The sequence below is a fragment of the Lathamus discolor genome, chromosome 8 (assembly GCF_037157495.1).
Source record: "Lathamus discolor isolate bLatDis1 chromosome 8, bLatDis1.hap1, whole genome shotgun sequence".
Lineage (NCBI taxonomy): Eukaryota > Metazoa > Chordata > Aves > Psittaciformes > Psittacidae > Lathamus > Lathamus discolor.
In genome coordinates this window covers 8338168-8355040 of record NC_088891.1, presented here as the reverse complement: position 1 = coordinate 8355040, position 16873 = coordinate 8338168, and the positions used below count along the sequence as shown (strand labels likewise).

General features: G+C 45.9%; 1 protein-coding gene across 11 annotated transcripts in view; it reads left to right on the top strand.

Annotated features, from left to right (window-relative positions):
* NTRK3 (neurotrophic receptor tyrosine kinase 3) overlaps positions 1-16873 on the top strand; it is a 210112-nt gene that overhangs the window by 62813 nt on the left and 130426 nt on the right. For all 11 annotated transcript variants that reach the window (XM_065688480.1, XM_065688477.1, XM_065688474.1 and 8 more), the window contains 7 exons: positions 443-600; positions 2800-2942; positions 3520-3661; positions 5966-6262; positions 9509-9532; positions 10279-10349; positions 12113-12215. In XM_065688480.1, the coding sequence (XP_065544552.1) occupies positions 443-600; positions 2800-2942; positions 3520-3661; positions 5966-6262; positions 9509-9532; positions 10279-10349; positions 12113-12215 (938 nt within the window). The remainder of the gene's footprint in view (positions 1-442; positions 601-2799; positions 2943-3519; positions 3662-5965; positions 6263-9508; positions 9533-10278; positions 10350-12112; positions 12216-16873) is intronic.

Genomic DNA, 16873 nt, shown 5'->3' with positions numbered 1-16873 from the left:
GATGTCAATCTATATTATAGGGTAGTGAGGAGCTGCCTACTCCTTTGCTGAGGGATGAATGCTTTGGGTGGACTGTGGATTGTCTGGATTTGGGTAGATTGTCTGGATGACTGTGGGATTGAGCTGCAGATGTGCAGATCTTGCAGTGAAAGATGTGTTTATCTATGTGCTGCCCTGGGAGACGTAAAACCTTGTGTGCATGCGTGAAGGAGACTATAAACACGTGGATGTATAACCTCTGTTTTTGTGGAGGTGGAAAAGAGGTGAATAACAAGTGCCACAAGACCCTAGGCAAATAACACAGAGGAGATTCTCCCTTAGCTCTAAAGGGACCCCTGCACCTGCATGGTGGCTGTTCTGCTGGGGGAGCCCGGAGCCAGGCGATGGCCCTTTTCATCCTTCCCCATCCCACCATCCTTTCTCACACTCTTTCTGCCCATAGGAGACTAGAGAGGAACCTTTTTAACTGCAGTTGCGACATTCGCTGGATCCAGCTCTGGCAGGAGAAGGGCGAAGCAAACCTGCAGTACCAGGACCTCTCCTGCATGAACATGGATGCAGCCATCATCCCTTTGCATGAGATGAACATCACCCAATGTGGTAAGCGCTCCTAGGGCCAGGCACAAGGGAAGCCAAGACGGTGCTGGGAGGGAACCCTGTCCTATCTGGTGTCTCTGGTTCGACCATTTGCTTGGGTAGCCTGGTGTAGGAGAATCCCACCACGTGGTCAAGAACAAGACAATTGAAGCTGATGGGGGGTAGTTTGTGTATTAAAAATAGAGTATCTGGTTAAATGTGGGGCTGCTGTTTATTTGTGTGTGGAGGTATTGGGTGATCTGGGGCATTTCCTTCACTGTAATGCTGTTGCTTGACAGAGTGTCTGTGATGAGTCTGTGATGTCTTGAAAAGGTGGTATGTGTTTCATGTTGCTCTTCGGCTGTCTAACAAATCCTAGAAGCAGCATATCATTAAAAGACACTGGCACTGTATCTTTCATAATTACTCTTAGGAAATGCACGTCTCTGTTCATTTTCTTTTGTTTTGTTTTTTCAATTGAAAGCGCATATCTGTAGGGAAGAGGCAGGAGTGACTTTTATATATCTTTTCATTGCCTGCTGATGTTTAAAAGACTCCAGTGGCCCCCGGAGCACCATGAGGCATGTTCAGTAGTTACCCCTTTCTCCTTCACCTTGTTCACACATCAGCTGTTGGTTCGGTGTCAGGTTTTGCTCTGCTGTTGCCATTACTGGAAAACATCCCTTGCAGAGTGGGGAGAAGGAGGTATACATCCAGCACAACAATTAAACTGTCTATATGCAAGCAGCCGTCAAACTCAAGGGCTGGAAAAAAGGAAGAAACCCAGAGGTGTTCTTTCCTTTTCTAGGAATTTGGGTTGGTTTCTTGCAGCAGTAGAGGACAGACAACACGCACGTTCGGATTTGCATGACTTTTAAATTATTTTCAAGTTCATGATGTCCTTTTATTAAGCTCTGGAAATTGGCCAAAGTGTGCTCGCATGTGGATGAACTAATAAGATTTAAGAGAGTGCTGTAATTTCCTCCCTGCATGGGAAGAATAATCTGCAAGGATCAGAAGGGGAAAAAAATCCTTAGGGATCAGGGGCAGGAGGAGAGGTGGCTCCACCAACGGTGGTGTTAGACTGTAGGGGACAGCAGGGTGCTGATTTGGGAACACAAACGTGCTGGTGTGCAGGGTGAGAACATTCTGACCTTGTAGTCTTGTGGAAGGACAGGGAGCCGCACTGATCTGCTTTCCTCTAAAGAGAGTCTGTCTGTTCAAGCACTAGGACAGCTCAAGGGTTGTTGTCTTTGTCCTTCAGTGCTGAGGGGTGGCATGTCTTTGTGTGGCCACGTTTGATACCAGCTCAACCCAGAGAGAACATACGTTGTCCTTCCCATCTCCCTCTTCACTGATTCCTGCCACCTCTGCAGCTTTGCTAGGCCACTGCCTCCTTTCTTCTGGCATCCCCACAAATCAGTACAATGTTGTTTCCTTCTTGGTGTCACTCTTTGACAATGAAAGGATGTGTATCTCCATCCATGGCTTTGGGATGGTGTGATGGATGCTGCTGCCCTATAATGGGAGGGGACCATTAGTCAATAACCCAGTTTGCTTCTAAGACAGTAAGAAAGCTGTCTGCCTTTCTTGAAACCAGTGCTGTTTTGTTTCATGTTACAAAGATATTTGGTGCCTGTGGGAGCAAGAATGGAAGTGGTGTAAATCAGAGCTACCATAAATCAGTGAATGCCTCTGCCACCACTGGGGAAGAACAAGGGCACCTTTTATTAGGAGAGTTGCAGTTAATATGAGGATACATCCTTGGTCATCTTGATTGTCATAAATTAGAGGGACACTTTACTGTGCTGGGTGCTCTGTGCCTTGTCCCTGGAGGTGGGAACACTTCGAATCCTGTCCCAGCACACGCAGCTTTCCCATATGCCCTTGAGAGCAGCTCTTGTGGGAGTTTGAGATTGGGATGGGTGTTGAGTGAAGGGAAGGGGCAGCTGTAACTGGTCACCAGCTTTCAGATTCAAATGTAATGGAAGAGTCTGTTCATCTGCACATCTCACTTCTAGTGTCTACATTTTCCCTATCTCCAAGACCCCCAACTTCTCTCAGTAGAGCAAGGCCATACTGTTGCCTCCCTACTGTTTATCTCAGGATGCTGGAGGCTGATCTGGGGAATAACTTGGTGCGATATGGATCCACACATATTCTGTGATTGGCGGTAGCAAACACTCCTCCAGACCTGAGCACTTTGTTTTGTGGCTCTTCTAGACCTCCCTGAGATCAGTGTGAGCCATGTGAACCTGACGGTGAGGGAAGGGGAGAATGCTGTCATCACCTGCAATGGCTCAGGCTCGCCACTGCCTGACGTTGACTGGACAGTGGCTGATCTCCACTCCATCAACACACACCAGGTAGGGGCTGCAGGATCTCAGTGCTGTCTGTGCTTGATGGGGCAAAGGGAAGGTGGCTGCTATGGACTCCCCAGGTCTGTGCATGCAGGGCAGAGGGTCATGTAGATGGTGGAGGCTGCTATGAGAAACATGAAATGGTTGTATCCAAAGGAAAATTGAGGTTGTACCCTATCCACATGAGAACCTGGGAGCTACCTGAAGGCAGCAAAACCTTCCCTCTGTATGGCTGGAAAGTGAAGATGAGATAGTTTCATATTTCAGTGCTCCCTAATTGAATTAACTCATGTCTCCTCTAATGAAATTGTTTATGGGGGTGTCTGCTGCAGCTGAAATAAGCTTTTCTAGAGGCAAGCTGTGACCTATGGCTCTCCCCCTCCTAGTAGTTCCTCTTATGAGATGTAGTGTATTTAATTATGTGAGGAAATATCTCCTTTCAACCAGTTCCCAGTTGTCCTTGGATTTTGGAGACCTTCTCATGTCTTATGTGGAAATCGACCCCCATTTTCCGGTGGCAATAGCAGGAAGGAGAGCAGCCACCAAACACTGATTTCTGTCTGTATTTCTCTGGGATTTTTAGACCAACCTCAACTGGACCAATGTTCATGCCATCAATTTGACCTTGGTGAATGTCACCAGTGAGGACAACGGATTCCTGCTTACCTGCATCGCTGAGAACGTGGTGGGGATGAGCAATGCCAGTGTACTGCTCACCGTCTACTGTAAGTAGCAGTGGAGAGACCTTGATCTTGTAGAGGCTGGAGGGTTGCTCTGGGAACCATTTGAATGTATGGCTGCTTTCTACCTGTGACATACTGGTTTTGTGGATGTTTAGGAGCTGAGCACAGTGAGGAGGAGGTGGATCCTCACACAGCTCTTTAAGTGTCAGTATGTTTGCTTTCCTGCTGCCTCTATTAATGCAGAAATGAGCACTACAGCAGGGGAGGAACAGCAGTACCACAGTGGTGGTAGACATCTCTCCACCCATCTGTTGGAAGATCCAGCAGAGTAAGGAAAAGCTGTAGAGGGACTAACACTGTTTACAAACACAGAGTTGCTTGCCCTGATGCTATATGAGAGGTTAAAGGTCACACTTACTAAAGCCAGTGTAAATCTTGCCTCTTATTTCAGGGATGCTAGTGGTTCCTCTCAGATCTGTTCCTACAAAGTTAAACTGCAAATGCTGTGTAAACATGCACATGTCAAATTTCAACTGTTCACTTTTTATCTTCAAGTAGCTAAACTTTCTTTGTACTTTCTAATATAACTTAACACAAACCTGACCTTAAGAGGAAGTTTACACAGCTTTGTGTTCTCAAGCAGCTGAGATTTACTATATGTTGCTGCGTCTGTAATATTTGCCTTTACTCTGTAGTTTGAAAAATCCCCCAACCTTGGCAGGTAGAGCAGAGACCCATGTGGGATTGTGGCTAGTCTGGGTGAACCCCTGGGTATTGTGTGTCCAGTGCAGTGCAAGAGACATGGGGTCCTGTAGACAAGGCAGTCACAAAGGATAGGAAGAAGAGGAGATGCTTTACTGCTTTCATCTTCCTCCCAGTAAGTACTATTGATGGATTGAAGAATGGAGGTGATTAAAGTTCACATCAGCTCAGATGTGACTTAGTCAGCAGGCGTGTGTTTTGCACTGTGTTTTAGCATCTTTTCCTCCACACCTTAAACTGCACCATGTCAATGCCTATATTCACATGTTTAATCCTCTAAGCTGTAATGGTTTCTGCTCCCCCTGCTCTTGCTGCCCAGACCCATCACTCAGGCTGCAATTCCATGATGAAAAGATCTGGGTATGTAGGTGGCTGCCTGTTTTGAATCCTCCTTGCCAGGAAGATGTGAACAAGCCACATGCAGATCTAGGCTTGTGAGTGAAAAAGAGGTGGCTGGGATGTAGCTCTGTGGTTTGTGGTAGTTGGGTGCTGGTGGGATAATTTTGCACAGCTCCAGTCGTCTCTTTACCTTCTTCTTTTTTAACACTTTCACTGCCTAAAAATGTCTGCCTTTTTTCCAAAAGATGGCTGAAGTTGGTACATTGTTTTTATTCATTGTGGATGTCCCACTGTCTTTGCTGTTTATTCTTTGTGGATGCCGCATGGATTGTCTTTGCGACTGGATGGTACCAGGAAAAAGGAGAAGTTTAGGGAAGACCTACATTTTAGTGACATGGTTTAGTGGTGGACTTGGCAGTCTTAGGCTAATGGTTGGACTTGATGGTCTTAAAGGTCTTTTCCGACCTAGTTAATTCTATGGTTCTATCTTGTGTCCTCTGTCTTTGCTCAGTACTCTGTTATAGTTCAGACCTTGTCAGCCTTGTGGTTTGGGGACTTACATGTAGGCGTTGTAAACGGGGTTTCAGAAGCAATGGCAGAATAACATTTGAATTCTTGGGGTGTCCCAGGGGGAAGACAATGCATATGCAACAAACTGCAGGTGGAGTCTCTGTTTTGCTTTTCCCTCACCCACTCTAGTCCCTTTAATTAAAATACCCCTGGAGGGTTTTCGGCTGGTGAGAACTCCTTTGGGATATTCAGGCAGTCAAAACCCCCAAGGACAGGCAGTCGCTAAGGGATGTTTGCTTCCACAGCAGTGCAATCCAAAACTGCTTAGTGTGACTGGAGAGCTCCCATGGGCACCTTACACACGTGTACTGTAACAGTGCTGCGTCGCCGTGTTCTCCATAATGGGGACACGCGACGTCCCCATCATCCCTTGAGAGAAGGAGAGCAGCAGTGGGGCAACTCCAACCTTAAATTCTTTTGGGCTAGTGAAAGGACCATTGTTAATCTGTACTCCTGTTCAGAAGCCAGAGAGATCTGGCTGTGGTTCAGATTCTACTTCTGGGGAGCGTGGGGTGGTTCTTGTGATTTAGTGCTGCTTCTTTGTAGACATCCATGGGAGGAGTAGAAGGAACAAGGGATTTCAGAGGCATTTTCAATAATCTTAATCTCCGTGGTGCACAGAGGCATGATGTGAGTGGAGACGTGCTGTGAGCCTGCCCTGTTTCTCTCTGCTAGATCCCCCTCGCATCCTAACTCTGGAGGAGCCTGTGCTACACTTGGAGCACTGCATTGCATTTGCAGTGCATGGGAACCCAGCTCCTACCCTTCACTGGCTGCACAATGGCCAGGTTCTGCGGGAGACAGAGATCATCCACATGGAGTTTTACCAACAAGGGGAAGTGTCTGAGGGTTGCCTGCTCTTCAACAAACCCACTCACTACAACAATGGCAACTACACGATTGTGGCTACCAACCAGCTGGGCTCAGCCAACCAAACCATCAAAGGACACTTCCTTGAAAAGCCTTTTCCAGGTAGGATATTCAGTTTATCTCATCAGGGTTGCTTACAAACCAAAGGTTTTGCTATGGTTCCATCAGTAATTCTTGCACCTAGATAAGGCCTTGACAACCCGACTTGGTCTTTGAGCAGCAGGTTGTAAGATGTGACCCCTGGAGGCCTGGTCACCTCCAGTATGTTTCTCCTACTCATGTGTACTTTGGTGTCATAACTCTTAAGTGCAGAGAGAGACATACACTGGTTTAGAAATTTTTGTTGTGTAACATATTCTGCAGTGTATTGTTTGGCTTTTTTAAAGGTCTTTAGGGATTTCAGCAGGAATAGGATGTAAGCTTGGTCAATTATTTTGGATCTCTTCTGGGGTACCCCAAAGAGGATGCCCAGGTTTTTGGACAGAAAGTATTCTTCTAGGTGGTTGCTAGTTGTAAGCTAAAGAAATCCCTTTGAAGTGATGCAGCTTTTCCCTTTTTTTCCTTCTAGCTTGCAGTTGTGAAATGATTAAAGCTAGATGCATCAGTGTCAGGGTTGTTTTCTTTCTGAATATGACATGTGCAATGCCAGGATGACAGGTCTACTAAAGATGTGATGGCTCAATTAGTTGCTTTGCATCCGTTTGCTGGGATTTCTTAACTGATTGCTTGGAATTCCCTATTGTACTCCCTAGTGGTTCAGAACTTAACTGCAAAATAACCCCACAACATCTGAGGACATGAAGAACCAGCTCTGGGGAGAGCAATAGAGACTTTTGCGGTGACACGTCCACTCTACAGGAGCGTAGAGGGTCTTGGCCTGCCCTCGGGCATTGCAACACCGGCCTTTTGCTGGCCATTATGGAGTTAATCTGTGCATGCTGCTGCCTTTAGGAATGATGCCATGAGAAAGTGGCAGCTCTAAATTGGCCCCTGCAGCCCAAGAAAACCCAGCAAAATAGGGCGTTTGCTAAATATAGAAAAATACCGACAGTACTCTCATTTATTATTTATATCACACCATATATGTACATAGAGTTTTCCCACAGGTCAAATATCATAAATGCAAACCCAAATCTCTGCCTTGAAGATCTGACAATAGAACAAATGAGCCAATGTGGATGGGAGTGGAAAATTTGTATTCTGGCTTCCAGGATGATGCCCTGTTTGGCTATCTGACTTATTTATGTTTCCTTCTGTCAGGGCAGAAGAGCAGCTTATCAAATGTAGGTGGGTGAGGAGAGGTGTGCAGGTTTGCAGTCTCGGCTCTGTCAAGTCCCACCTTTATGATTCCATTTCCCCATCTGTCAAATGGGGGCAGCTTTTAAGTAGGTGCTGGACCTCCAGAAAAGGGAGCAAATCTTCTGTTCCAGAGAGTCCTGGAAACGGATCTGAGCTGTGCTGTGAAGTGGGAAGGGACATTGATGCTTCAAGAATCTTTTGTGTCAGAGGCTCTGGGAGAATGGGATTGTGTGAACTATATGTAAAACACTGCCCTTGTGAGTGTACCTTAACCCATACCTTGTGTATGGTGTTGGTGTGGAGAACTGACTGACCCTGAACCATCTCTCAGTAGGAACTGACCCGTTTATTTGTTCTGATCCAAAGTCCTAACCCATTCCTCACCCTGGCAGACCCTGACAGCCCAATGCAGGATGTAATTTACTTTTCTTTGAAGTTGGTTGCTCCTTCCACTGCCACAGCTGACATTAACACTCAGTGCAGCCAACATTCATCATTTCCCATTTGAAGGTAGATTACTCCAGAAAATGCCACAGCTTGAATGAACCACACTGGGGAACTTTAAAGAAGCTTATTGCCTATAGCTATCCACATGTGCTAGGGTTTTGCTGTCGCTACCCCAGGATAAGATTATAGACTTAATTGATGAAAGTGGAAAGCCTGGAAGACCTCCTGACAACATAGAAAAGGACCTGTGACCATGTTTTTTAGAAACCCCTGGTCTGTAATCTCTTGGTACTGTACAAACTTGTACTTCCCAGGTTGAGAGAAGAAACGTGCTGTTAGAAGCTGGGTGGGAGGTGGGAGGTATGTCCCATGCCATATCCTGATTCTTTGTGATGGTGTGGCTCTAGGAGCCAGGACAGTGGCTCCCAGGATAGATTTGTGTCTTACCCTGAGTAAAAATCTCATTGCATGTTGTCACTGGCATCTCTACCGCAGGCTACCATCTTGTTTAATACACGAAGGTTAATGTACCTGCTACCTCCTGTGTGCTAAGTGTTCGGTTACTTGGGAACTCAAGTTTTTGGAGATTTCTTGGCTAAGTTTTATACTTCAAAAAACCAGGATTTAGTGGGAAAAACTTTTTGTGGGTTTCTGTTGAATTTGTTTACTCCAGCAGAGAAGAATGGAAAGGGGCAAATGTGGAAGCAGTGAGAATTTTACAGCTAGACTTTGTCTGCCTTAATAAGGAAAAAATAAAGTCTCCAAATGAAATATTTCTTCCTCTTTTTTCTTTTTTCTTTATTTTTTCCCCTCGCTAGAAAAGCCAAGAAAAGTTCTTCTGCGTGACTTGAAACAAAAGTATTTTTCCAAGTTTTTCCCCCCGTTTGGAAAGCTGTGTTTGTCACCCGGGGGTTGTTTTACACTTCCCTTCCAAACCTCACCCATACTTCAATATGAACATTTCAGCGTCCTTCCAGGAGCTCTCTGCCAGCAAAGCTGTGTAAACTCCAGTTAATATCGTGCTCAATTTCTTACATGGGCGAGTGAATTGAAAGCTGACGTTATCCTCATGCTATGTAAACCGAGTGTCACTGAGAGCTTTAGACCTCATTGTCTGGGGCCTCGGCCACCTTCAGAGCTGAAGGAGCTTTACTGAATAGACTCAAGCAGTCAAGATGCTGACAGCAGGGATTGGCGTTGCTGTCCCTGGCAAGAGGCCACAGCTTCCATATCCAGTTCAGATGCTAGGAGCTTTTCTGAATGGCTCATGATAAGAGACCTCCTCTAATCCCCTGTCCTGAGTTGGGCTTTCCTCCCTGGGGGCTAGTCCTTATCCTTGTGGGACTTTGTCCTTGGGTGAACACTGCCATGCAAGGCAAAATCTCCTTCTCTCCCTTGCAGTTTCCCCCGTGATTTCCAGCATATCCTGCTGGCACACGTGCTGTAATTTCCAGTTACAGTTGCACAAAGGACAAAACATGAGAAGCTGGTTTCCTGGGCTCTTTGGGGTGATGGAGTGTGTCTGAAGTGCATTGCGAGTGTGACCACTCTCCCTTTGCTGTGCTGCTAACTGTGTTGCTTCTCTCTTTGTCCTTTCCACAGAGAGTACGGACAATTTTGTTTCAAGTAAGTGTCTCCTTGCCATTCTCATACTGTGGGTGTTTTGGTTTTGTGACTTAAATGCTCCTGGAAGAAAAATAAGGAAGCTGAAAGCAAGTTGGTGGAGGTTGCACAAAGCTCTGGCTTCTCTATGCATAAGCCAAGATAGCTGGGGAGCTTTCCATCAGCTGGGTAATCTCTAGAGCCCTGAAGATGTTAACTTCCCTCTAGTGATGTCCTGAAGAAGGTCCTGTAGTGGAAATGACGTTTGGTTGAGGTATAGCGGAAGGGGTCTTGACTAGATGCAGGCTGGCCAGTCTCCAAAGCAGTTCTGTGTCATGGCCCATTTACAACGTGCTTCCTCAATAGGCTCTTCTTCCATCCCACTATACCAGCCAAGCAACCGTTTTTTTTCAGATCAGGTTCTGCTGGAGTCAGTCTTGGGCTTAACCCTACTTAGCCCACTTCTGAGAGCTCTGAGAGACAGCTCAGGGGTGGAGATCACCCACCCAAGGACATCAGGCACCCAAGTATTTCGCATTTGTAAGATTGGAGTGACATCAATGTTGTCCTGGTCTGTGTTTTCTCTGCTGCTCTGCACAGGGAACTATCTGATGGTTGATTTTGGTGCCTTCTGAAATAGAAAGTTGCAGCCTCTGTTAAGGGTGAACTGGATCTTGTTAGGTCAGGCACTGCCATTGGGCATGTGCCTGTGCCTTGGGAGTCCCGCGAGCAGCATGTTAAATCTTCTGCCTTTGGTGTTTTGGTTTCAGTCGGTGACTATGAAGTGAGTCCCACCCCACCGATCACTGTGACCCACAAACCGGAGGAGGACACTTTTGGGGTGAGTCCTGTCCTCCTCTGCCGAACTGTTTTGCATGCATTTCTTGTTGTCGATGACTCAGTATTTTGATTCCTGTGCTGTTTTGAGATATTTGCAAGGAAAATCTCTTCCTTTATGACTCAAGACAACAATCAGAAGGATTTTATGGCTTGTGTCAGGCAAGAAAATACTGACACAAACCATCTGATCCTCTTGGTCTGCAGTGTGGAACCACGGAGCTCTTTGAAAATCAGGCATCCTGTGAAGTCGCTGCTGGCAGGGTCAGAAATTCTCACTCTAAAAAAATGGCACCCAGAGAACAAACAAACAGGCAATTGTGTGTTTCAGCCTATTATTGATCTGTTAAGTTTAGCCCTGTGAGGGACTCAGATTTAGCTTGGTTCAATTCTGTCAGTGCCAGTTTGCCCTCTCTCCTGCTCTGCAGGGCATGCCAGGAATGAAAAAGGAAAGAAAGCCTATGCCTTGTCAGATCTCAACATTGTCTTTCTTCTGTCAAATCCAGGTAGATAAAGACAAAACCAGTGCATGCAAGCGTTATACAGGAGGGAATTAGCACATTACACAATTGCTCTAATTATGTGTGAGTGTTCAGATCTTGAAACCCACCACACGTTAACAGAATGAGCAAAACTCAATCCACCTTTGTTTCAGTTCTCGCCCAACTGAAAATCTTCTACAACTGAAGTGAAAGCTTTGAAGAGTGGGACTGGAGCAATAATGTGCACTGATTATTAAATATAAAGCACAGCAAACAAGCTGGGGGATCAAAATAGAGTGTGGTAAAATAAAACACTTTAAAATATTGTAACTAATGTACCAAGTGCAGGGAAAGGGGTTGCAAAATGAAATTACTTTTTCTTGGTTAAATGATGTATTTTCTATTACAGCAGAATACAGCTTTATAAAAGGAAGTGAAGCCTAAATGCATCACAAGACCCAGTACAGGGGAACAATTGGACAGATGCCAAAGAAATTGTTGTTTACATCAATGCAATAAAAGTATCTCGAGCAAAGACTTGAAGGAATAAATATTCATAAATATTAAAATAAGCCTGGGATTGTAAACCCTTTAGGGCAAGGAGATTTTCTTTCCTCTGCTTGTACACTGCCATAGTGGAACCACGGTTCCAGTGAAAGACTTTGGACATTGTTGCATTATAAATATTTACTACTAAAATGATAATAAATAGGGAACTATTATGGTTTTTTTGAAAACCAGATGTTTTAAGGGGTGAAAAAAGAAAGTTCTGCCTAATTTCTTCTAATCTCTTTTTGTGTGTGGTATTTTCCCTCATTCTTTGTCCTGAGGGATATTTGGATGGAGATTAAATTGCTCTTTCTAATGAATTTTCCGCTACTCCTGTATGTTCCAGCTCAGGTTAATATAGCTTTAGTGTTGTGACATCGTGGCACAGTGATGATGTTGGAAATAGATGCTTATGATGTGTTCAGTAAAGGGAGAGCCCCAGGCACTGGAACAGAGGTCCTCCTTCCCCACAGGTGTATGGAGTGAGGGAATGATGCCAGAACAGCATCACAGATAGGGACACCCCAGAGCTCCCTGTCCTGCAAACAGCTTATGATGCTCCCAAGCTACGCCACAGCCCTTTGCTTTAGCTTGTGTTTTCTTCCACAGCTGATATCCACAGGACTGCAGCAGATGGTATGAGCCTACAGAAAGGTTAACTTGGCAAGGAGGTGCTGTGTTTGCAATCTAGACTACTAAATTCCTCTGTCTTGACTCTAAGGCTTTTTCCTTTCAGGTTTCCATAGCGGTTGGGCTGGCAGCTTTTGCTTGTGTCCTCTTGGTCGTCCTCTTTATTATGATCAACAAGTATGGCCGGCGGTCCAAGTTCGGGATGAAAGGTAGGTGCAGTCACTTTACTTTAGCAGGAGGCACCTTCCAGGATTGCCCGGCTCTTATAGCACACGTGGAAAGGTGTTGTGGTTTTATTCCTACATTGTCAGTATTGGTGCAAAGCCTTCTAAAGAGAATGTTGTCCAGCCCACTTCTGTTTGTTGAGAGAGTAATGGAGATATATAGGCTGGTGGTTCTCACGTGTATGTGCTTCTGCTGGGTGAAAGTATGCATGTGTTTTACATATCAGTATATAACTGCATCTACAGGTTGCTCAGACGAACTCTGAGCCTGCTCCCTCCAGCCGTTTCTAGAGGGAGTTGTACTCAGGAGAGCATGTTCTTGGATGAAATATTTTTTGTGGAATTGATGATGCATCCTTTCCCAGAAGGATGTGAAATTGGTCTAGGTTCTGTTGGAAAGGCAAGTGGACCCATCCTGTGCCTGTCTGTGAATGGGGACTGAGATGCTGCTGTAAGTTTCTAAGGTCCATGCTGCGAAAGCCATTGCTGACCTGTCTTTCAGTGATGTGGAAGGTCTGTTTCGCTGCCTCCTTGCAGGAAGGTTTTCTCTTCTGTGTGATGAATAACCACCTTAGAAGCTATTTCAGGGATCCTTGGTGTAGCAATTGGAGAATGAGAAGGCATCTGATGTTTTCCAGGCAGAACTGGGGTCTCTGTCCTGCCAACAGCAGTGTCGTGATGTGATAGAGCTAATGCCAGAAGAAAGCAAATGCCTGTGTACCGTCTGCTTTTTGTGACTGCTGGTATCTCTAGTTCGTCAGCGTTGGTGGTGCCCAGTGAAGGCTGGAGGAAGAGCCTTCTCATGACAAAACAGTTACCAGCCTAACTGGCATCTCATGCATACACTGTTTGAAGCCAGGCTTTGACAAACATGAGCTTTTTCCAAGGCTTCGGAGTTGTAGCCTATTCCCTGGCCTTGTGAGGGTCTGTGTTGCAGAGCAGGTAGACAGATTTGGGAACATTTGTGTTTGCCTAGGGCTTTGTTTGCTTTAGGGAGACATTTCCTGGGTGGGTCCAGATGGGTTTCTGGCTGGAGTTTCCCCTATGCATCCTATGGAGATGGAAGACAGGGCAATAGTGATTCAATAGTGAATCTTCTACACCATCTTAGCAATATTTAGTCCATATGTCCAATGATAAGAACCATCTGGTAGGGTGTGTTGACTGGTGGGTGGAGTAGAGGAATGGAAGACACAGTTCCTGGGATCAATTCCCAGCTCTTCTACTGACTCACTTAATGTCCACAGGCAATTAGCTGTCTTAACCTCTGTCTCTGCTTTAATTTCCCCATCTGTACAATTGTGATGATGTTATGTGCCTTCTGGAGGGATTTGTCAGAACGCTATGGAAGTGCTTGGGCATTTGCCACTGATGGCGCTTAGAGATACAAATGTAAAAAGGAAAAGTAACTTCTGACCCTAGTGGAAGAATCAAAGAGGAATGAGCCTTAAGTGAGTAACCAGCCTTGGTGAGCAGATGTGTGTATGTGCTCAGAGGTGTTTGGGTAAGTGTTTAGTGGATATTTTTCATTCCCAGAAAACAGAGGAGTGGTGTGATGGGCCTTTGTATGTGCAGTTTTTGGGAGGCAAAAGTGCTTAGGCAGAAAAGGCTGCTTTCCTCCTCACCATGCTGTATTTCTTCCAATTCTGATATGAAACAACAGTCCTGCAAAGTTCCTGGAGGTTTTAATGATGAGATTGCTTGGAGAGATGGAGTTGACAGAAGTGAAACACGTCTTTAAAACCAGTGAGATAGCTCTTTAATGAGTCACAAGTGTCACAGGCATGACTGGGAGCAGCCTATTCGTAGCGCCTAAGCTCTGCTCCCTGTTGGAGGCTGCAGATCCTTCTGCCTGTGGACAGGATGGTTGCAACCTGGCAATGGTACTTTGAAGCTTGTGTTTCTCCTGTGTGTGCTGGGTGTCTTTTCCTCCTCTTTCACTTCACCAATGGGATGCTGTTCCTTCCCTTCTCCCTGAAGGCTTCCTATTCATGGGGTGATGCCCTTGTCCAAATCATCAAATCACTTCAGTGAGTGGTCCTGAGCTGCTTTTCCACAGGCTCACATATAGGTTCTGCCTTATTCTGACACCCTGTCTGGGACAGTGCAGCTGGCAACCACCTCCAAATCACCTTTAACCAGCACTTCCCTCTGGGTCCCCCATTATCAGGTAATTCTTGGGCAGGAGCCATCCTGTATAGCACCAGCGTGTTATCATTTACTAAGAAAAACCCCCAAGCCCCCATGTCTTTTGGGGAAGTGTGTGATTCCCTGAATCAGGAGCTGTTTGTCGTCAGTTGATATGTTGCCACTTGTTGTTGATATCCCATCTTGGCAGGCCTGCAGGAGCAGGTTTTTCCTGTTGTTTTTGTCACGGACACAGAACATTATGTGCTCGTGTTGGACACGTTACCCACAGCACCTCATGAGTCTCTGAGCACATCTTTTTCCTTCTGTGTTTCCTAGCTTTAAGCAGATGGTTGATCTCAGGGAGAGAGCTGAACTTGGACTGAAAAGGTTGGATATCACAACCTATCATCTTGGGCTGAAATGTACCCTTTGGCCAGCCTGCTGGGTTGCCCACCAGGCTTAAAAGTGGACTAATGGGCTACCAAGTGTCCAACATCCCAGCTGCCTTTGCTGGGAAGAAAGTCACTGTGTCTTGGGGCACATGTATGCTCGGGGATATGAGACTATGAGAGGTCTATGAGATACGGGACTATGAGAGGATGATGTGTCCACATTTGTCCTCCTCTGGCTGGTAGCACACACACCCTTGGAGCATTGCACGAGTCCTGGCAGAACCACTGCTCTGGTTATGACCCAGCTACTGATACAGCCAACAGTCAAGTGGTGGAAAAGCCTGTGCTGCCAAGTGTGCTGTCAATGGGCTGGAGCGGTGGCATCAACAAAAGCTTCTTGTGAAGGGGGTTGTGACATGCTGTGCTCCCAGCTCCTTGATGTCCTGTGGCTGAGCTCACTGAGGCTGGCTCTGTGCCATCCCTCTTGCCTTTTCCTGCTCCTTCCAAAGAGGAAATTCATTAGCATGGGATGGCAGAGGTCAGATCCCTTTTCTGGCTGCCTGGTGATTTTGGCTCCAATAGCTAGGGGGAATACGGATGGATTGAAGCATCTGGGGGGGGTCATTGGAGCTGGGGTAGTGGCTGCAGTAGGGAGATGGCAAACAAAGCGCCTTTTTGTGGTGTTATATGGGCAACATGGAGACAGCGGAGGGAAACCACAGTGAAAAGTGAATGTAAAAACTGAGGCACGTTGAAGCTGCAAATATAGGCTGCAACCACTTGCTGAAGGTTGATGTATCCAGAGGGGAGGCTGAGATGCTTCTTAAAGCCTTGTATTCGTGTGGGAAGAAGAATAGGATCTTACAGTGCAGAAAGCTGGGAATCAGGGCCCTTGGGTTTACTGCCATGTCCCAAGGGAGTGGGTTTTGTAGGTGGGATAAACCACATGGGAGTAAGGAGCCTGGCATCCTGTGCTCAGTCATTGCTTGCTCTGGGTGCAGTGTCCTGTGTTCCCTGACCGTGCACCATAGGTAGAGGGTTTTACACCTCACCTTCTGGGTTGTCTTCTGATCAAAGTTTAATCCCAGCAGATGACAGGAAATCAAATTTCATAATATAATACAAAAAAAGCCACACACAAGTCCTGGGATTAACAAAAATGAAATTTCATAGAAGAATAACAACACAGAAAAGTCCTGGGACTTACAAAACATTCGGATGGCACAGCGATGGATGCCATGTAAATGCTTAAGTTGATGGACTGAAATAGATGCTCCTTTTGGTTGTTTTCTCTTACATCTGCAAGTGCCTAGTGATAAGGAGCTTGTGCTCATGCATATTTGTGTGATGTATTCCTGGTGCTGCACAACTTTAAAACCAAAATACAAACAAATTGAGTTTGCTGGGATATTAGGAGAAAGGTGCTAGAGAAAATGCAGAGACAAGAGCACTTCTGGTTTTGCTGAGATGAACTATTTTCCAGGCTCTGAGATTAAAAACTACTTGAGTTTTCCAAATGAGGTTTTCTTCCTTGGATGGAGGCAGTGCCAGGTAATGGTTCAGACCTGGTTACAGTTGGCGAAGAGTCGATTGCTTTTTAATCTGATTTCCTAAAGAAATAAGGCGTGTGATCGCACTGCCTCTCTGTACACATGTGAGTGTGTGTCCACAGCTCTACCTGCCTGGTTCTTCCCTCTCTCTGCTGCAGCTTTTGGATCTGCTAGTCCATTCCACCCAGAGGAGATGGGGAAAAGGCTTAGAGATGCCCTTATAGGCATCATGGAAGTAGTGGGGCTAAATAGAGGACGACAACTCAGGTGATGCCCCACTGATGGAAATGCCTCTCTAGGAATCAGAAAATCCATATGAAAGCTCAGCCTAGGACAGAAACACAAAACACAGGGGCCAGGCTTTTGGTGGTCTGCTGTGGTGGGTGGTGTGTACATCTGCACACATGCACGTTCACGCTTTCTCTCTGAATAGGCAGAAACAACAAGGAGGTGGGGGAGAAACGAAAGAACAGTAAATAAATACTGCCCACGCTTTGTGTAATGTGTGAGGAATTGCATCGCTCTCAGTGCACTTGCTATTTGTTCTAATAGCCCTGATCAAAGTGCTGGC